At 38.0% G+C, this 21,347-nt stretch overlaps 1 protein-coding gene across 7 annotated transcripts in view; it reads left to right on the plus strand.

The window, feature by feature from the left end:
- Positions 1 to 21,347, plus strand: part of TNFAIP8 (TNF alpha induced protein 8) — a 59,131-nt gene that overhangs the window by 34,468 nt on the left and 3,316 nt on the right. Inside the window, exons 1-2 of one of the 7 annotated variants that reach the window (XM_066181362.1) lie at positions 4,235 to 4,315; positions 4,437 to 4,598. The exons of 1 other annotated variant lie outside the window; for it this stretch is intronic. In XM_066181362.1, coding sequence (XP_066037459.1) covers positions 4,568 to 4,598 — 31 coding nt within the window. In that variant the 5' untranslated portion in view covers positions 4,235 to 4,315; positions 4,437 to 4,567. Of the gene's footprint in view, positions 1 to 4,234; positions 4,316 to 4,436; positions 4,599 to 5,606; positions 5,627 to 16,077; positions 16,142 to 21,347 lie in introns of those variants that run through there. 5 more of the 7 variants (XM_066181363.1, XM_066181367.1, XM_066181366.1 and 2 more) reach the window with 5 other exon arrangements.

Raw genomic sequence — 21,347 nt, forward strand, 5'->3', positions numbered from 1 at the left:
TGGAGATTCCATACATGTATGCCAACCAGACCTGATACCCTTTTTTCTGCTTGGAAGATCCTAGACTTAAATATAACAATCTTACATCTTGTTCCCTCTCAGAACATTAGTTTGAGAAAAAGTCAAAAGTCTTGAAAATTGGTGAAATGCATTATAGTGTGGCACTTAGTTTCCCAGTGCATTCTGAAAATTGTATACATCAAAAAAAAAAAAAGTGAGTAATTCAGTATGGTATCTGATGTTCTCCGTATTCTGTGTGAACACTTGCATCGTGTTATCTATAATCCACATGCATTGAAGAGCCTCAGAAGCTGAAAATCTGTTAACCCAAACATCTAGTATCAGAAATATGTACAACAGCTCATTGCAGTTAAAAGGAGAAATGGCAAAAGGTGTCCTTGTATTTTTCCTCTAGAAATTCTGGCCTGCTCTCTGTGGCATTATCTGTCCCAATGTGTGGTGGGTTTTAAGCCTGTCACTGTAGGAAGTTACTTTTGTTTTCGGTAAGAGAATCTGCCTTACAAAATTTTGTTGTGTATACTGATTCTGATTTTTGTAATTCTTTGTTTTGCCCTTCCTATTCCACATCACATGCAGAGTCTACATGTACACCTTTTCCTGTCCCATGTAGTTGGGAGTGTGGTGGGAAATCCACATCTCCTCAGTTGCTATCGGGGTCTGTCATGTGGCTTCAAATAATTCAATAAGTTACAGTCAGCAAAAGACACACAACTGACGGAGGGAAAAGAACTAGTGACTATCATTTGTGTCAAGGAATTGTAGTTAGGCATAGATCTTGTTTTTTAATTGTTTAAAGGTTTGCAATCCATTGAATGTGACATTCTGGAAGAGCAGAAGCCATTTACCAGACAACTTTTAATTATGTTAACAAAACATGGGGAAATTTGGCAGTTTTTTTGTAAATCCTATGAATGTGTAATGTCTGAAGTGTGACATCACCACGTCCTTCTCTAGAACTGTTCTTGGGCTGTACAGGGCTTTTCTTGCAGTAGAAGATTTAGTCTTGCTTCCATAGCAGCTGAGTCCTTTTGAAAGCTTCTTGCTGATACTTTTCTGGCAGTGGTGTTGTTTCCTCTTTTTTTATGAAACAAAACATTATAGCCTTTTTTGATATTTCAGAGTCTTCTTGGCAGCAATTTTAGCACCTTTTTTTTGCTACTAAGATGCTTATTATTTCTGTTATATGCTTACAAAATACATAATAGGATTTGCAACTTCTGTATCTAATGAACAAATCCTTGTGTAAAGACAGCTGTCTCAGCATGGATTGTGACACAAAACATAACCAGGGTTTTGAGCTGGACAGGGGATGTACTGACCCATCCCTTCACAGCTCCTCAAGCACCACTGTAGTAAGCCAGGACCTGGCTCTAGTCTGCTCTTGCCTCCTTTAGGGTTTAGTAGAAGTCAGGACAATTTACAGATGATGAGTTAAAAGCCAAGCCAAACCAAAAGTAGCTAAATTTTTTTGCAAAGTAAAACCAGAAGGTTTTTTTTGTTTGTTTGTTTGTTTCAGTAGAGAAGGGTGGAAAGCACCATACTCTCTTTGTCTTACCCAGCTTTGAAGCTTTTAGGCTTTTAGCCACTGAAGTATGTCAGCCCATTTATTTATTTTGTGTTGCACACAGACGATTTCATTCTCCTCTGGTAATTCTGGCTTTGCCTCCACAACAGTGTCTGTCTGTCCAAATGTGTGATGAGTTTTAGGTGTTCATTGTAGGAAGGTACTTTTCTGTAAGAGAATCTGTCCCATGAAATTTAGCTGCACCTACTAATTATGTTTTTTGGGTGGATTTGTTGAGTTTTGTTTGTTTGTTTGTTTGTTTTTGTGGTTTTGTCTTTTTGTTTTTTTGGTCTTTCCTATTCCAAATCACATGCACAGTTTCCAATTAAAGAGGGTTTTTTTGGGGGGTTCCAGGTTTTTTACTCACCATGGGATCCAGATCCATCTGTATGCTTTGATAAATGTCACTTCCCTGTAGATGTAGTGTTACCTGTTACCTTGGCTCCAGTGTTTTTCAGAGACTCTGCCTTATTTTAACCTCCCTCATTCCATTACTTTTGCTGTCTTTCTAAGTATAGTAATTAAAATTGATTTGGTGCAGACTCTGAAAAAGGTGATAATATCCCATTATTGAATGCCAGTACAAGTCCCTGCTTAACCTGAGGGCAGAAAATTACATACCTAACCAGTCTAGCCAGGCTGGGGTCTTTTCAGCCGGTGCATGTATTTTTAAGAAGCCTAACAACCAAAACAAAAGAAAAAACAATTTCTCGAGTCTGAATTGAGACCCTGGATGCAGGAGTAACAGGACTGCATGAGGAGATGTGATTTTCATTCAGTAGGGAAGAGAAAATAAAATCATTGTGTTTTCGTTATCTGTCCAGTGAGGTATAAAGTTTCTGAGAGATTTGAGAAATCCTAATTTGCAGAACTTGCTGACATTTAATCACAAGTCTTATTATTTCTCTGTGTCTGTCATCTAAAATAACAAAAAGCATCCATCTAATATGTAAATCTAATCATGCAGGGATCTTGATGCTCACTTATGTTCCTCTCTCTGTACAACACTTCCTTTGATTAAAGGACCCCAGAGGCTATTGCAGTTCTTCTGGACTAACCTTGTTTCTTCCTGTTCCTTGTCTATTCTGTGTGAAGGTTTTTTGAGTGGTTTTAATCTCATAATTACCCTAAACTAGTACTTTATTTTTTTTTAAAACCTTGAAAATGTGGCTTCTTTAGCTACTCTAGTGTTGTAATTAGGGTAATAATAATTTTCATTCTCTGTGCTTTCAAGCATGCAGGGCTGTACACCACAGGAGATGATAAGGCCTGTAGAAGACAGCTAGCTTCTTAAGGAATATCTTTAAGGAATGCATGGAATTATGTGTATTGCAGAACAAGAAATTGGCAGTGTCACCAAAAGCCTTTAAGTAAAATGAAATCTGACTTTCCTAGGTGTGGGAGGAGTACATGGCAAAGGACAGTCCTTATCATAAAATAACGGCAAATAGGATAAAAGTAGTTTTGTACATTCTGAAGTATTATTTACCCCAGTCTGCAGAGCAGCTTTGCTGTAGGTAAATAATTCATACTGTATGTGTTATTTACAATACCATCCTACCTACATCTGGTCTTCCCAGCTTTGTGAGTGTTTAAGCGTTAACAAGTACAAGGGAATGTTAAAATCTGAACAGTTTATTTTTTTTTCCTCTGTGCCCCAAAGCAGAGCAGCTGACAGCTTTGGCTCTTTCTGACTTCACCATGAAATACACTTACTTCTACTTGACTCCAGTAAGACGTTTGCTAACTGTTAATAGGTGTTAATGATGTCACCTCCGGGAGACCCTGACAGCCCTTCAGGTCCACACATTTAATCCTGTGAGACAGGGAGGTAGGTGGGAATTTGATGGCATGTTGGAGCTGGCAGTGCCATCAGGCCTTCGGTTGAGACACCACACCTCTCCTTTTGTCAGAGCAGTCATGTTTCCAGCGAGTTTTTGTCCTGTTCACTGTGCTAAAAATCCATTAAATGTGTAAGTAGGGGAAGATGGTTCCCTAGGACAATGTTTTTGCTGGAGGCTGTGCTAATTGAGAATAGGCTTCCAAGTAATTCCCCCTGATTTTGCACTGTAGGCATGTGTGACGCACTGCAAACTGTGAGGTGGTTGCAAAAGACCCCCGTTCTCTTACTGTAAAACTGTATCGTGCAGTAGTTAAAAATATCAGTCTTTTGTGGGATGTGTGTGGGGCAACTATGGCACAAATAAACCAGATAGTTTTTCCTAGGATGTGAGGTGAATTGCTAGTCTCGGGGTAGATGGCACCATGCACTTAGCTTGAGTGAAAGAAAATTATTTAGCTTAAACTACCTGAAAGAATGCTGCTACTTGTCATCTTTAAGCACGTATTAAGTCATCCAGTATTAGTGTAATTACGGAGGCTACCGAAGTAATTCCAGATAGCAAACAGTATTGAAATGTACAATTTAGGTGTAAAAATAAAACTATTTAAAATAGATTTTCCTGCAAGTTAAGGGAGCCCCAGTGTGTTTGACGGTCACCGCAATCAGACTGCTCTGCACTCAGGGCTTTTTTGGCCTCTCCTGCTTGCTTTCTCATACCACGTTGGCAAGCTGCAACAAGTGAAAACTCCACCCTTCCTACAGATTGGGGAGAGTAAGATTTATAAACGGCAACAGCTGGAGAGTAAAATCTGAGTTCCTCCGAAGGTGCTGGTTTTTTCACAGTCGCTGTGTGCGGCTGAGAAAGGGGCGGGATCCTTTTCAAGTAGGTTAGTTGTGATTTGCTGAATTCGTAGACTTTTCCCCTCAAACCCCCAACCTTCTCTCTCTCTCTCTCTCTCTTTTTTTTTTTTTTTTTTTTTTTTTTTTTTTTTTTTTTTTTTTTTTGAGAGAGAGAGAGCGCGAGCGAGCAAGCAAGCAAGCAAGGAAGGAAGGAAGGGAGAGGGAAGGAAGTTGACTTGCGGTTGCATCTCAGCGCGCACGTCAGCGTTAATCTGGTCCCCAGAGCCTTTTCTGACACCATGAACTTGGAAGCCGATGAGCCCAGGGAAGGTACGGTGTTTGTAACTACTTATTTTCGCAGGAGAGGAAATAGCACGCTGCTTCTCTTGAGCATGGAGGAGAGTTTCAGCTCTCTTTGGCTTTCTGGTATTCAAAGGGGAGGGGAAAAGGCCTTTGCGAAACTGTTGGAAATCCTGCCGATTTTGTAGGATATAAAGTGACCGAAGTGTTGACACCCAGGGATATCTGTCTGTCTGTCTTGGCGATGGTAATTTACTCACGTGTAATATATGTGGAGTACAGATAAGTGGAAGAAACGGTGTTTCAAAACACTGGTAGTCAAATGTCGAAAGAGGAAGATTTCTTTCATTTGGAAGCACTGTATTTTTCAGCAGAAGAGGAAGTTGCATGAGGAAGAAGTGAAAGATCATTATTTTGGGAATAAGGTTAATGCCACTTACTTCCCTGCAGATGAGTGTTCATATGTGTGCGTGTGCACGTGTGTGTGTTAAAACAGAGGAGTGTGCCAAAGCTACAGCGTGCTTCTGGAGTGGAATGTGTGGAGGGGCTGGAACTGCTCCAACAAAAATGCAGTTATTCCCTAGTGTTGTTCGGGAGGGGGTTGTGAGAGGGATTCGGACAGTGGGGAGCAAGCGGGGGAGGAGGAGGGCAATTTCCTGAAAGTGCCTATATACAAAAGAGCATTTATATAGATGAGGGAGCAGGGCAGTAGTGGGATTGTATGCTGGATTTCTTAGAATAGAATTCATGTTTCATGGTTACACATAGTCCTTAGGGAGACTCAAGCATACAGAAATCCAGTATGGCTGAGAAAAACAACGTAAAAAACCCCAACAGAAAAGCAAGCAGTCAGGCGACTTAAGCGTTTTGGCGAAAATGAGAAATTTTTGGGATGTTCCAGGTGGTTTTCCCCTCGGTCTGTACAACTTCCTTCACTTGAATATACATTACAAGGGACCATCTGTCTGTTTCCTTGCTTAAAAGAGGATTTTGTTGATTTGCAAAAAAGTCTGCTTGCACTGGATCAAAATCAATGCTAATAATGCTGGTAGAACCTGGTAAGTAATGGAGCCTGATAGCTTCTGTTTTGATAAGAATAATCCTTATATTTTTCTTCTTATCAAATGAACAGCTAAACCAAAAGGCAGCTTGCCTTTTTTTTTTCTTCTGCCCACGAAGATTATGTAGAACAGATTTATTGAAAAGAAGAACTGTAAAAATAATTTCTCTATAGAAAGTTTGGAAAAGAGAATATGTGGATATTCTCCCTCAGTTTTACAACAGGAGACATTTGCTTGCATGCTATAGCAGGAAAGATCCTCAGGTTTCATACAGGAAGCTCCAGACAATTTTACTAAGCCAGCTATATTTGAAATGTAGATTTTATTGTTTGAAGAAATGTCTTACCTTCATAAAAGACTCTGATTGTTAAAATCAAATAGGTTTGCCTTTCTGTGCATTTCTTCATAAACAATTTGAGGTGCCAGGATTTTCATGCCAAAATAAAAAAGCATTTGAAGAAGGTGTCTGAGACAAAAGGGTAGCTTTTTGATTAGTTATTTTTAACTTGAGGAATATTTGGGTTTTGCTGTTCTTTGTTCTTAATGTGTTGGAATGGAAAATGAACCAGTAACCATTTTGGCAAGATGAGGTACAGATGTTGCTGAGAAGGTTTTTCAGTCAGTATGTAAAGGTATCCCTGGTAATGTATTCACATCTTTAAAAGAACAGTATAGAAAATGCATGAGGAAAGTGTGTGTGTGAGTGAAAACTGGGATTAACAGGTGAAAATGTAGAATTGCAACTTTCACACTACTTTGCCTAGCCTGACTGGACATTTATGGAAGCACAAAATACTGAAAAATCCAGTCAAATACCTGTATTTGTAGTGATCAAGTCTAAATAGCATAAAATAGTCAGAGACTTTAACTAACAAATTTCAACTTTCTGTTTCATGAAGAAACTATTTTTGTTTTGCAAAGAAAATGGATGCTTCACAAATTGAAGCTGAATGTGTGGCTCAGTCTTTTTACCCCGAGAATATATAATATTTAAAGTGGCTTACCAAACGGGAAGTTGTTGATTTTTCCTTTAGGTACAAGGCTAAATGTCACTCTAAAAGCAAAATTCTGATTTACCCACAAACTATATGGTCTGCCCAGGGAATTAGGAGATAAAGGCCTATGACTGAGTGTGGGAGGTGTAGAGGGTACGCTTGGATAGTTATAGAATTTGACCAGATTCTGTACATTTCAAGGCCAAAGCTAGTGGTGAAGGGTATAGTGGCTAATCTGCTACAAGCTAAAAAGTGAAAGGAGGACAAGGCTAAATGAAAAATGTTGGTTTAATGATGTTTGTAAGCATAGGCAGATTTTTCTGTTTTCCTTAATGCAGAGATGCTCAAATGGCCAGGAGCTAGTAATGGGTTCTGTGAGGAGCTCTGAAGTTCAGTTGCAGCTTCCAGGCATGACTCCCAGACCATGCGTGAGAAGATCAGCCTCAGTGAGAAGGGTAGTTGAGGGTACAGTAATAACATTAAACATTGTGTATGCTCTGCCAATGATCTGATGCTGAAGTGAGCAATACTTCACTTTCAGCTACTTTGTACAAAGGGGTTGCAGTAATTGGAGACCATTGGGATGTCTATAAAAAGTAGATTTATTGTGGATTATTTTAAAAAATCTACATAACAAGATTGTAGGCTTTACTCTTGTAAAAAGGAACTATACCCACTGTTACAATGACACCCAAAATCACGGTGAATTTTAAATGACAAACTCCTAAAGATTTTCTTTTTGTAGTTAATCAAATAAAGGTAGAGCATTTGACATCAAGTAAAATTTAATTTTTTGGCAGGAACAGAGAATAAAAAGACATTGCGGGAACACAGGCATTACCCCACTATATATTATACTAATTGCTGGATATAGGATACACAGCAGTGAATATGGGGTTTTCAGCTTCTGCCTTTGATGTCTTCGTGGTCCATATTAGAAGGCTAATGTGAAACAGGGTTTTTTTCCTCCTGCCACGCTGCTCAGTAACTTCAGAATAACCTTTGTATTCATCTGTATCCCACAATGCTGTGGTAAATATGTGCATATGTCTGTATGGCATCAATCTGTAGTGCATTTACAGATTCCAGCAACTGTCATTATATAAATAACCTGGTCATGTTTTCTTATTTTCATTGCTTTTGCCCCAGATAAAACAAATTGTGTGTTAAAGTCCATAAGAAGACTATAGCATTTAACTGCATGGCATAATTTCATTCTGTTGTTGAGTTGGTGGCATGTCACCACCATGGAAGGTACCAAATGATTTGAGGCTTTGATTTGACTGAATTCCTTTTCGAGGTCTGAAGGGAATGTTATTAGTGCTGTTGTGTTAAAACTGTGTATCATGAGTGTACCTTTTAAAATACCTGGCAATACGAATCAGAATTACTGTGATGTGAATGCATTTCTTTTGCAGTAATTTATATAAAGCTCTGGAGAACATAATTTTATAGGTTTTATGCAGTGTATTTAAAAAATAACGGGAGAAGTCTAATATCTCAAAAGAAAAGTAATATAATAACAGCTGTCACAGTGAATGTAATACATAGCCTGTAAAACAGTGGATATTGTGTTACAAGCTTGGACACAAGTGAGAGCTTGCATTGCACCTTTTTTATACTTAGTTTTGAATACCACATTTCAAGAGAGAGAGAGATCACGGCATTCCTACAAGTGCTTGGAGACCTTTTTAGACATGATTAGCATTTTTTTTTAATCCAAATGAGATTACTGAAGGATGAGGTCACCTGTTTTGTTCCTTTTAGAGCTCAGAACAACACAGGGGTTATAAAATCACTGTTTCAAGAAGTTAGTACTCCCTCCTGTAAGTAGTCCTGGATTTGCTTTGACATTTTGCAGTCACCTGTCACATGTGAGTGTTTTCGAAGCTAGAATTGTGTTCAGTTAGACAACACATCAACTGCTCTTGTGCTCCTACAGTCCACTTACTCAATCTACAACACCTATAGGACTGTGTAATGTGTCATTCTCCATCCCACTACCTCCAAAACCAGCATTTCTTACAACAGTTTTTATTTTATGACAGTAAATGGGGAAATCCAAACTGTAGAAGTAGAGCACAGAATTAGTACCTAACCCCACAGATTTGACTCACCTTCTGCTCTCACCCCAAAGACTAAAAATTGTAGGCTTTCTTTGTTTCACTTGCTCTTTGCTTATCCCTTGTCAAAACAATAATCTTCATAAAATCAGTGAAACAGGGGCCTTTTGGTGTACAGTACGGAGTCTGGACAGTTCAGTTCAGAAGCAGGAGTAATCATCTGGCCCCAGTGGGTGTGTTAGAGTGCTTGATTACTCAATTTGAGAACTTTTTTTTTTATCTCACAGCTAACTTTCTTACTGCTGATGAAGAGAATGAAAAGATTGCTGGCTATATCATGTACACAGTTTTGTAAATCATAGCAATGGTTGACAATTTGGCATTTTGTGCAATCTCTTCTTATAGTTAATTAGAATTGTTAATAGGACAGGGTGATAGGAAGAAAGTATCCCTCTAGTACAGTAAAGAAAAATAAAATAAGCTTGTGAGAGTTTGAGGAAGAATTATTACTAACCAGGTGTAATAAAACCATATCACATATGCATGAAGAAAGCATTGCCAGAGGTACAAATAGCAGGGCAAAAGGAAAACCAAGAAGCTAAAACCTTAATGAAGAAGAAGCAATGGGAAATTTTGGGGGAGTAAGAGTACAGTACACAGGTGTGTTGGAACTGCAAGTTTTTGGGTTTTTTTTTAATGTAGGTTGGGCAATAGTACTTTTAATGAAGCATGATGCAGGAAATAAAGGGCTGTGAGAACAAAAGCTGCCATGGTTTGTAGCACAGCTGCTGTGGCTTCATTGAGATGAAGAGCGCTGACTTCAGGCTGTAAAGCCATAAGAATCTGTAAGGAGCTCTGCACTTTTCCCCTTCAAAACTGAAAGAATGGGTTTTTTTATTTTCCTGGCCACATAGGGTCATCTTTGAGATAACCTGTTTGTGAGTGGATCAGATGGCCACTCTGATTGCTTTTCCTACAGGCTCAGAATTTAATTAGTTGAACTCAACTTTTTGTTGTCTAACACATTTGGGAGTCCATATGTAGTAGTTGTTTTCTACAGGACATTTTGTACCTCATGTATTTGTTAATCTGTGCAGCTGGATAAAATGAAGAAGCTAGGTGGTAATTTGAGCACAGGCCATGGGATAAACATGGGCTGTGGCTGATAGATTACTTCAGAGAATCACTGAAACTTAACAGGTTAATCATTTAGCTGTGATTGTAGGGTTGAATGCTAGATTGCTTTGAGAAAATTCCATTAATATAATTATACTTATGCAATCAAATCTGTTAATCCAAAATGAATTGCAAGGTTCACATGCTTAGTTTCAAATAAGATACAGTCCCTTGGGCTATCTGGTTGATAGAACCATAGAACTGAGGTTCTAGGGAGTTTCTAGAGGTCACTGGGCAAAACATTCCACTGGAGGCAGAGCCAGTTTTAAAGTCAGATCCAAATTCAAAGTTAAATGAGGTTGCTCAGGCTTTTTCCGGTTGCATTGATAGTGTCTTTGAGAGTGGTGGTACCACTACTTCTTTAGCAACCACTTCACTAGTACTTCAGTATTTGGCCACACTTGCCAGGAAGTGAGACTTCCCCTTGATGCTGCTTGTGTCTTTTGCCCTCTTCTCTTTTGTTGTGCATCCTCAAAAACAGCCTGGCTCTGTCTACTCTGTAACTATTCAATAACAAATTACACATGTTGGTAAGGACCACTGTTATTTTCATCAAACCTAACACTCTCAACACATCTTTGGTACCAGGTGCTCCTAACCATGCTGGTGTCAGCCTGTAGGATCTGCTTCAGGTCAGCTCCTCCTTGTCATCTCCTTTGTTGGGGAGATATTAGGGAACCCAGTAATGTTCACAGTATTCCACATAAGGGAAAAAAGTACTTTGGTTCAAGTTCTGTGAGTACTTCTTCATCTTCTGAAATTGTTTGCTGTACTGGAGACTTAGTTTTCCAGTCTTCCTTTCATTTATCTGTTGATGATGGCATTTGCTGTAGTATAGTACTTACACCTTTGGGTTGTTTTCCTCGGGGACTTTGCAAACAATGAACTGCCACAAAAGAGACAGAGTGTAGAGATCAGGAGCAAAAGTCAGCAAATCTGTGCAGAATCAAAAGAAGTATCTGGGTGAGGGAAGGACTTGCGCATATATTTAATAAAGCTGTATTCTTTACCAGTACTCCTTCCAAGTGTAGTAACAGGCTAAATGAGTTGCTTCTAAGAATAGAGGGTTTTGTTATACATTAGCCGGGAGTAGGATAAGGAAAATGTAATGCTGAAACACTAATTGTAATTTGCAGTTTTTATCCCAAAAGACAGATAATTTCTTTTATCAGTATCAATATATCATTTGGTCAAAACATTCCATTAAATATTACAACTGCAGAAGGGTTCTTAAATGCTGCTTTTTGAGAAGTGAAATACATCCCCTCTCTACTCAGTCATTTAGTGTCCCTGTAATAATAGATAAAACAAATGAAAGCTGCATTGCAGGTGTTATTTCAGACTTCTGGAATGATTCTTTCTACAATTAGATTACAAAATGTAGTAAGAGGCGAGCATTTCATAAAGAGGTACTAAAGATTCTTATGCTATTTCGTAAAACCATTTCTGGTTTTCATTTTTTCCATACTCAATAGAAGTAGGCTAAAATAGTTCAATCTATTTAATAATGGCTTTAAATCAAAAATTACTATTTTTTTTTCAAATTTAAACATTCTTTTTTCATGTTTGCCTATTGGTTAGATACTTCATAGTTGCAGTAGTATCCAGCAGTAGTACTGTTATTAGTAGCAATTGCTGTTTATGAGTTTGTAAGAAATTTGAGTGCTTAAACTAATGAGTAGCACTAATCTGAACAAAAGCCTTATACATATTGACACTAAGGTGTTTTTTTATGGTGGGAAATCTGAAAGTTACAGATGTTCATGTTTTCTTGGTTTGCATAATTGTATTTGATGAGTTGCTTTTGGTTTTTAATGGTAGGTGTACACTTCCTGTTTTGTGGACGCACCTCTGTCATGACTACAGAACGGGATACACAGTGGGATTAACAATAAAATGCAACTGCCAAAACTTGGGTGTTTTAACCATTGTGTCAAAAAAAGCAGAAGCCTTAAACGTGTTATCATTTAGAGACAGTCTTATTTTAAGGGAGGAGAGAAACTGAGTGACGTGTTCTTTGAGATATTCATTCTATGTTCATAACTTGGGGATGTTTTCTCACAAATTTTGCTCATATCCCTAAGATTCACTGCCAGGGGTGGGTTGTGATTTGACTCAATTTCATCAGTTAATTCCTTGTCCCAGTTCTGGTGTGTGGTTCATTTCTAGTGCTTGACTGGCAGGCAGTGAGAAGTAGAGAGCTCAATCTCTGGGTGGCTGTAGAATTCAGTCTGAGGAATTTGGGATTCAAAATCTTCCCCACAGAACTGTTTCAGCAGAAGCAATATAGAGGATTGGATACACACTGTATAAACTAATTTAATTTTCCCTACCTTTTGCAGAATTTAGTTATCAGTGTTTGTAACTATGCTGATTAGTAGTGAAAGATCAGATAGTCTGTCTTACACAGAAAAGCGAAAACATACATTTCAGTTTAACAGATAATATACAAATGTCAGTGTCTGCAGACAGTCCTGTTCCTGCTGGCAGTTTTCAGTAGTGAGAATAAATATGAGTAAAGTGGGAATAAGCACCTCATTTATTTGAAGCATTTATCTTTGAAATGTTTGAAACCTGAAATTCCAGGAATGTATTCTGACATGATTTTATGTATCTATAAAGGCTAGTAATTGCAAGTTTCCCTAAGGCATTGCTAGCTGCCCTGTGTTTTCACTGAATCTCTAAGACTGTGATACCCTCAAGTATCTATCTCAAAATATTTACATTCATACAGGAATTAATAAAGAACTGACTTAGTGCATGCACAGACAAGCATCCACTTAATTAACTTCAAAGAGGTGTGGAGAAGACTTTGAAAAATGCAGAAACTCCATTGTTTTAAAACCTGAGGCTTTCATGAGGAATGGTTTTGCTTTTGCCATGTCCACTTTGCAAAGCTATTCTGCAAAGATAATTTTGTTTCCAGAAAGAATAAAATTTTGGTTTAGTATTAACAGAAGTGGGCAGATGACACCATGAATACTTCAGCTACTCATTCCAAGGGCTGCTTTTACTACGTGCAAATAAGAAAATGAATGTATGTTTCTCTACACCTAAAAACATTCGATTTACAAACATTCCCTGAGAAATCATGATGTAGACTTGACTTTAGGAACTTTAAACCATCAATCATAAATTTGAGCATCTGTGAACACAAATGGTGGATACTTCAGGAGTGGGTAACAATCAAGTTTGACTCTGGTGTCTTGTGGTGAGAAGTCCTCATCAAGCTCACAGCCTTGTCCTCAATGCTGGAAATTAGAGATTTAAATTCTGTGATGCAAGACATTGCATCCTAGATGTATGTTTAAACTCACCTTTCTTTGCAACAAGCAGTTGGTATCAAAATCAGTGACTTGCAGTTAAATGTTGATCCCTTTGTTGTAGCTTACTACCTGATGCCATGCAGCTGGGGAGGAGAGGACAGCAGTATGGTGAGGAAAAGAGAAAGTATTGATATTTTTATTTCTGTGCAAATACTTGAAATTTAGATTGATGGTGTTTCTATTCACCACTTGAGGGCTTTCCTTCTCCACGTTTAAATTTGTATTCCCTCGTTCTTACTATGGGTAATAATCTTGAAAATCTCAAGCTACAACAAGCTTTCTTGCTATTGTGTGTCTTTTCATAGCTGATCAGTGCTGTCTGTTGCTTAGTTGAAAATGTCATTTGATGCCAGTGTAAAGTAAAGAAGCAAAATGGTCAAGTTCTGCAGCAGTCAACAGGTATAAAAAACAGTGCAGTCAAGTCTCATATGCTTTGCCCCAAGAAGAGCATCTATTACAAAATAGATGCAGGTTTTACAAATCACAGAAGAGTTGAGGCTAAAAAGGAACCTCTGGAGACTGTCCAGATTTTAGTCAGTAAGTATACTTGCGACCTTTAAAAATAAGTAGAATTACTACTGCTCTGCTAGATAACAAAGTTCTTTATCCAAGTCATACTGCTTCCTGATGTAAAAGAGAATGACAGTGTCAGACATAATGTTTAACCAAAGATTCTATTTTACTGAAGATTAAGTTGCTTACAATATTGAAGACCTAATTTTCTCTTATGTTTTATATTCCACTAGTACTTAATGACATTAGTGAAAGCAAAACCAAACTTTTAAGATAAATGGGGAGGTGGACTGGTGTTTTGACAGTCTTAATTTATGCTTGAGAGTTTTGGTGTTGTTAAGGCAAGTATTTTAAAGGTAGTTTTGGGTGGCACTAGAGGAAACAAAGAAGAGTCAAAGCAAAGCCTATGAAAGATAAGCTTTGTGCTTGAGTCTTAAAGAGCCTCTTCTGACAGCGAGAGAGAAAAGACTCGACCTCTTCATTCTGGATATTTGGATAAAGGTTGTGGTAGTTGTAGTATGAATACAGAGCTGTAGCTACTAAATAATGGGAAGAGAACTTAAAACTCGGATTGGTTTATTTTGCTCCTTGTGGAAGAGGAAAGTAAGCATGTTAGGTATGCAGGGAAAATGACCATTTCAGAGACCAAGTGCAGTCTTCCATAACCAAGGAAGCTACCATGGGTGACTGGTATGGGAGATAGACAAAGCACATGTTTTCTGTACAGCCATGCATTGAATGCCATAAAATTTATTCTTTGTGCTACAAAATGGGAAAAATGGTAATTAAAATAATTAAAAACTGAAAAAGAGATGAAGGATGCCATTAGTGTATTAGGCCTAAAGAACAGCCAATATCTGATAAGTAAAATTCTTAAATGGGACATTTTCTTGTGTTTTATATCTACATTTCAGTGTTGATATTGGAAATTAATATACCAACCAGACACCTGAGAACTGAAAGCCCTGTGAATCACTACTAGATTGTATGTAGCTGGTCTGTCGCTGTGGCAGTCTTCAGTGCCTCGGAAGTTATTTTATATATATATCCACATATATATATATATTTATATATCTGTGTATTTACACACACACACACACACACACACACACACACACACACATAAGTGAATGGTAGCAATCCAGCCTACTTTAAACATTAAAATGAAATACAGATACCAAGGGACTCCCATCCTCCCTGTAAGAAACAGACATTGTAGCTACATATTGACAGGGAGAAGAACAGAGAACCAGGACTAGAAATACAGGAAAAACATTATTAGCTAGTTTCAAAGACATTGTAAGATCCCTCACAAACTTCTGTGTCGTTTGAACTGTCTGAAGCCTCTGCTTCAACGTTCTTTACATGTGATTCAAGTACATGCCCTTTGCATTTTCACGGTCAGGTTGAGACATTTGCCTTGTGATTGAGTTCCCTTTCCCTCTCATGCCAGATTGGCATCTTGTCTGGACCTTCCAGTTCATCCTATTTTTGCATCTTATATCTTAATCTTAAATTCTACCCATGCCCTCATGTCAAATTTAATTTTCTCCAATGGATTCCAGGTTCTCCTGGGCTCCTGGCCTCTGAGTTTTTCTTCTGCGTTTAGGCCAGGAAATCTTTTTTTATATGTGTGTAGTTCCTGTGCCTACAGCTAAGTGTTTCGGGGCTTATTTTTTGTGGGAAAACATTCTTTCTGGCAGGATGGTTGTAAGAGCAATTAGGTGTGACTTTTTTAAATTTCAAATTAGGGGTGCCACTTGGCTTAGGGAGTTTGGCACTGTTGCCTTGCTGCAGTTTGGTGTTTCTTAGGCTAGAAACAAAATCTTAGAGTACCTGCATTGCATTTGATTCACTTGAAGAAATGACATAAGATACACTTTATTTCCTATGAAAGGTTTGTCAGTATTACTGTTCACTGTGCATGGACACCTGGTAGATACAGAGGAACCTGATACAGCCCTGAAAAGGCCAACAGCTGAAAAACACAGGCTGCTTATTTAACAGTACTGCACCAGTTGTTACATTCCAACAAGGATAACAAATGGTGGCAGAGGACTGAAATACCAAATTAAGTTCATGACACTGCTCTGTGTGACTGTCATTTTCTCAGTTTAATATCCAGCATATTCTGAAATATTCTGAGAGCAGTCTTCAGAAGTTAATCTGATCTTTTTTCTGCTATTTAAAGCTACACTTTTATTAAAATACATGCAGAGGTTTTTGGGGAAAATGGCTTTTAGGAGGCTTTTTAAAATTTCTAGATCAGCTGCAGTGTATATATATCATGTGATGCACAGACTGGCTGTGGGAAGCACAAGCGTGTAAAACCAGAATAACTTGTTGGCACTGACTGCTCCCATGGGACTGCAAAACTCTACACCATTCTTACTGGTAATAACATCATTCCTTGCTACTCTACCCAGCTTTAACCTTCAGGTATATTTTTTGGCAATTCTTCTCACCTCTTGACCAAAAAAGTATTTTGTTTTCTGGGTTTTTTAATGGTTTGGTTTTGTTTTTGCAGCTAGAATGTGGATCATCTTTTGCGATTTGTAAAATTTTGGACATTTTAATGCACGAATGTTAGAATTAAATTGTAAAATCCTGAAGCATTTAACAACATCACGTGTGTTTGGCAGTTACTTACTGAGCATTTTCTTGAGTGAAAATATGCTGCTCTAAATGGTGTTTGCTGGCTTTTCTTTTATTTTTCCCATGTTTCTGCAGATGAATATATGCTCAATTTCAGTAGGATTATGCAGATCAGACATACTCTGTATTTTCAAAAATGCTTCATTAGCCATATTTTTTTCTGATATTGGTTGATTACCTGTTGCTCCAGAGTGACTTGCAGCCTCATAGCTGACTTCCAAATCCAGTAAGACTGCTCATGCAATATTTGCCATGCAAAAGGCTTGGCTTCAGATGAGGTTTTTTTCCTTTTGAAGATCTTCCAGTGTGAATGCTAGAACTAGTGCATATTGCTTGGACAATTAACATTCTCATCGTATGCTCAGTTGGTAACAATTATGGCAAGACAGAATTTAGTACAATTTGCTTTACCTGTTAGGAGAACTGTAGGCAAATGCTACTCATGAAAGAATGCTTTGTATGCATTGAAAGTTTTAGTTTAAACTGTTTCCTAGTTAAAATTGGTATTCATATATAAACCTCTCTTTTTAAACACAAGATGCCAAGTAAAATATTTGATCTTCCAATAAGGACCTTGTGTACATGAATTAAAGTAGAGGTGCATGTGAAAGAAGCAAGTACTGTACAGGACTCTTGTCTGAGTTGTGTTTTTTGTTTGGTTTTTTTTTTTTTTCCCCCATTCCTCCTTCTGCACTTAGCCATTTGCTCTCTGGGTTTTCCACTGCCTGATGCTGCTTGCCCAACCTGTGTGCCCTGCTGACGTTCTTCTATCAATAAACTCTGTGGCTGTCCTGGTCTCTCTCTTCCCACTATTGCCCTCAGCCAGCTGTGAAGTTGCAGTTCTAGTGTCTAAGGTTGAGGAGTGAAAGCTCTCAGGCTGCTTCTGATATTCCATGTCTGGTACAAGCCTCAGTTTTCATCAGCTTTTGAAAAGTCACTTAAGTGAACAAATGCTTGTAGACTGGCAATGTGCTGATGTGGCAATTTGGGAACTACTGTATTTTTGGAAGGAGTTCTAGAAGAGTTTTGGGAAGGATTGTAAGGATTTTAGCATACCTTCCACCCAGGAAACTTTGAAGCACTGAGATAAGAATCAAAATACTGACTCTCCTCTTAAAACAGAAGAAAAGAAAACAGCATTAAAAAACCTTTTTTAAACTGTGACTCACTCAAATGGTTTTTAAGAAGCTATATGTATAACTTGGCACCTAGAAAAATCAACGTACTTTGTTCATATCTGAAGAATTCATAGTCTGTATCCTACCACTCATGTTTTTTAATCATACTGTCATGTAATAAGCATATTGTGAAATTTTTTACAGCCCTGGTAACAGGGTTATAACTATTTCTCCCTATTTTGTACTTCAGGACTTTGTTCACTGATACTAACTCTTGTAGTTTATCACTACTGGAGCTTTACCTTACTGAAGTCATGTATTTATACATGAATTCATATATTTATATGCTTCTGTGTGTTTTTTTTTTTTTATGTTTCTGGCCTGTATCATTCCTGAAAACAAGAGTAGACCTGTGAAGACCCAGAAAGCAGAAGGCAAAAAAGGATTTAAAATTCAGTAATTCTTTTATCCTTTCATATCTAGGCAATCTCATGATTTTGGAGGTGCATGACTCATGGTCACATACACTCAGAGAGCATAACACTAATTCCACTTGATTTCAAGTTGCCTCCCTCCGGGGAAATGGCGCTCTTTCACTACAGGAGTCTGACTGAACATGCAATTTGTATGGCATGTGCAGACTTTTAGCTCTCATACACAGTCTGTAGAGAGGCAAACACACACATCCACACAGGGTTCCCGGCAGGAAGTCCATTCCCACATTTCTCAGTGCTGTGTGATAGTCTTTTAAATGCTGCCTGAAGCTCTCAGTCAGTGCTGTCTCTTTCCTCTTAAGCCCCTGTCATTGTTTTTGTTCCCAAAAACCCTCGTAATTTTTGGGCCTTACTTTTGCAGCACGTGATGTGCCAGTCACTAAAATGAGAACTGGGTCTCAGGGAACAGTGTTTCACAGTCATATTTTCTCTTCCTTTGGGACTGTTCTGTCAACACAGTGAGTCTCAGAAAACTCAGCTCTTGACTTGACCATGGAATTTATGATGGTTCAATGTAATTTTTTGCTGGATGCTTTTTTTTTTTTATTTCTGCTCCTTCATTATAAGACGTTTAAAAATACTCTGTGACTCAAGTATTCATTGTCAGTGTACGTGAGATTGCATGCACTCAGCTGCAAATGATGTTGAATCTACTGTAGACTGTTGTCTGGTGGGGGAAAAAAAAAAGTTGTTTTTTTTCCAAATACTACCTTTTTGTTTTCTTTTAAAAAAAATTTTAAATAAAGTTGAGACATAGGGTATGTGGTAATAGTGTGATAGTAACTTGCCACAGTATGGAGGGAGGTGTGCTAGCTTCCATGTGAGGGAAAAGTCAGCATTGCAGCCATAACTATGAGCCTTCTTGTGCTTTTATAGCAGTCTCCTGAGAATCTATTAACCACAATTATAAATTTTCACTGAAAGTTTACACTTCCACCACAGTTCAAAGAAAACCTCTGGATGGTAGAATATTTTGGGAGAAACGCATCCAGAATTCTACATGTCCAGTATTTATTCATTTTAATACACAAAATGCCATGTTAAACACATATACTGTCTGCTTGGCTACAAAAATCAAAAAGTTTCATAATCAATAAGCTCACTGCTTTCACAGGAGGCTGTCTCTAGCACCTTGTTTGCTCATTTAAATAATAAATTAGGAGATTTTGCAGATCTCTGAATTATTCCCAAGACTGATCCTGTGAATTTCAAAGTAATGGCAGCAGGATTTCCTCTGAGAGCCTTTTCTCTTGGACTACTTTCCTCTGTGGAGGCATGGCTTTACTGTAAATAATCATGCTTATTTGTGTAGTTTGTACAGAAAATTACATCACATTTACCTCAAAGAGGTATTTTTTGATGTTAACTTCTTAAAAAGTAAAGTATAAAACTGCAAAGGAAAGAAATTGGCGCTATAAAGAGCAGTCATGAGATAAACCAAAATGTGAGATGCTTGAAAGTAGTGGGATTACCTGCAGAAAATTACCAGAGAAATGACTATTTCAGTTTAAAGTGCAAGGATGTAATCTGTCAAACAAAAGGTGTGGTCAGACATCCAGCCAGTTACTGTAATGACTTTCAAAAGGTGGCTACATATGGTCATCCCTAAGTAGTTGTACAAAGGTGACCGTGTCTGAAATTGCATTCCTAAGTTTGAAAGGGGGTGCCTGGCAGCCCCCAGTTGGGAGAGCTGCCCTCCCCAGCACGACCTCTGTGAGTCAGGCACCTCTGAGACACTGAGCAGCTCCACTTGCAGACAGCAAGTTAATGTTTTAACCTCTTCTTGACACGTCACCTGTCCTCTCGAGTCACAGGACCTTTCTTCTCCGTCTATGAATTGTTCCACTTGTCAGTTGGCAGGAACAGGCCTCAGTGTTGCACTGCTTGCTCAGTGCTGCAATATCCTTTCAGCTCTCTCTTCGAGGAAGTGAAACCACTGAGATGTATTTTTGCATTTTGAGGTGCCAAAGCAAAATGAAGCACTGCAGGCAGGAGAGAAAGGTAGCTGAGAAGAGCTGCCCTTGCAGTGAGCAGGAAAACTCCATATTCACTCTGTGATAGCTTCTGACAATATTTCAAAGTACATGATAAAGCGGTGTGCTGGATTTACCAGAGTAAACACGCCACAGGCCAGTCTTCACCTTGGGTATTTTGTTTCTCTTTCTGCTGTCAGCAGTAAAAACTGCAATTACATTAGATGAGCAAGTAATAGTTTTACTGTTATATAAGGAAGCATATGTGTTCATTCTGAAGAAGCTCTAATCTTGCTGAAGAAGCAGTAATCTTACTGCTTAAACTGAGTTTTGTTCAAGCTGTGAAATACGATTTAAGTCTTTCTGTAATTGGTAGAGGAAGAAAAATTCTGATTATAAACTACAGAGAGTTAGCAAGTTCCTTTCCTGGATTGGCTGAAGTACTGAAATATGAAATTTACATATTTGGCAATTAAATTAGAACCCATGTAACAGTACAGGGAAAATGAAGCTGACTTCTGGTGTACTTCTAGCCAAGTAGATAGAAAGTAAGCCATGCTAGATAGCCCCAAAACTTGGACAGAGCTCAGCAGCACTTGGAATGGAGCAATTCCTGTTTTGGTTAGCAAATGTTGAGCTGTACTTTGTAAAATGTAAAATTATGTAATATAAGAGGGGGCTTTAGTTGAAAAACTGTAAAATATTTAGCACATTGTCATGTTTTCAGTTTCTTGTAATTGATACTTTGCAGGTTATGATATTAAAATTATACCTGGGCATTTGCATGACTTTCTGGATAGAGATTATGTGGATTTAGAAATACAGAATTGTTCAGGCTGGAATTACAGTGGAGCTTTCAGTGTCATATTATTTTATAAGAATGCCTATGGCATCCTGGGAAAGAATGCTTAAAAATACAGATATATTGTATCATGTAAGTTTTTCTCTGCAAATTTTTGGAAGATAACATTGAAACAGTAGCTGCTATTATTTGGAACATCTATATCCATGTGGAGTTTCAGAAAGAAGATATCATGAGCATTAATAAGACTTCAAGTAATAAATGTTATGAAATAACGATGTTTCTATTTTGGAAGAGAAATAAAGTTATCATTCCTTGGTAGATCTTTGTAAAGCATTAGCTGTTGAGTTCTAATATTTGACCACCCTTTGGAAAACTTGGATTAGTTTTACTTTAATAGTAACTGTTGCAGTTTTAGCTTTAAAAACAGAGAAAGCTAATCAAATATTTTCAGTTCAAAATGAACTCAGCGTCTTTAATGTCTTCCTCTGTCTTCGTAGTTGAGAAGTGTGTCTGTCTTGTGATCTTGAGTGCTTTGCCCAAAGGGCTTCTTTGGTTTTTGAGTGTCGTCTTGTAGTAAAGATTTTTAAAAATGTGCGCAGA

The sequence above is a fragment of the Chamaea fasciata genome, unplaced genomic scaffold, assembly GCF_029207755.1.
Source record: "Chamaea fasciata isolate MVZ Bird 193981 ecotype frontalis unplaced genomic scaffold, bChaFas1.0.hap1 SCAF_4, whole genome shotgun sequence".
Lineage (NCBI taxonomy): Eukaryota > Metazoa > Chordata > Aves > Passeriformes > Sylviidae > Chamaea > Chamaea fasciata.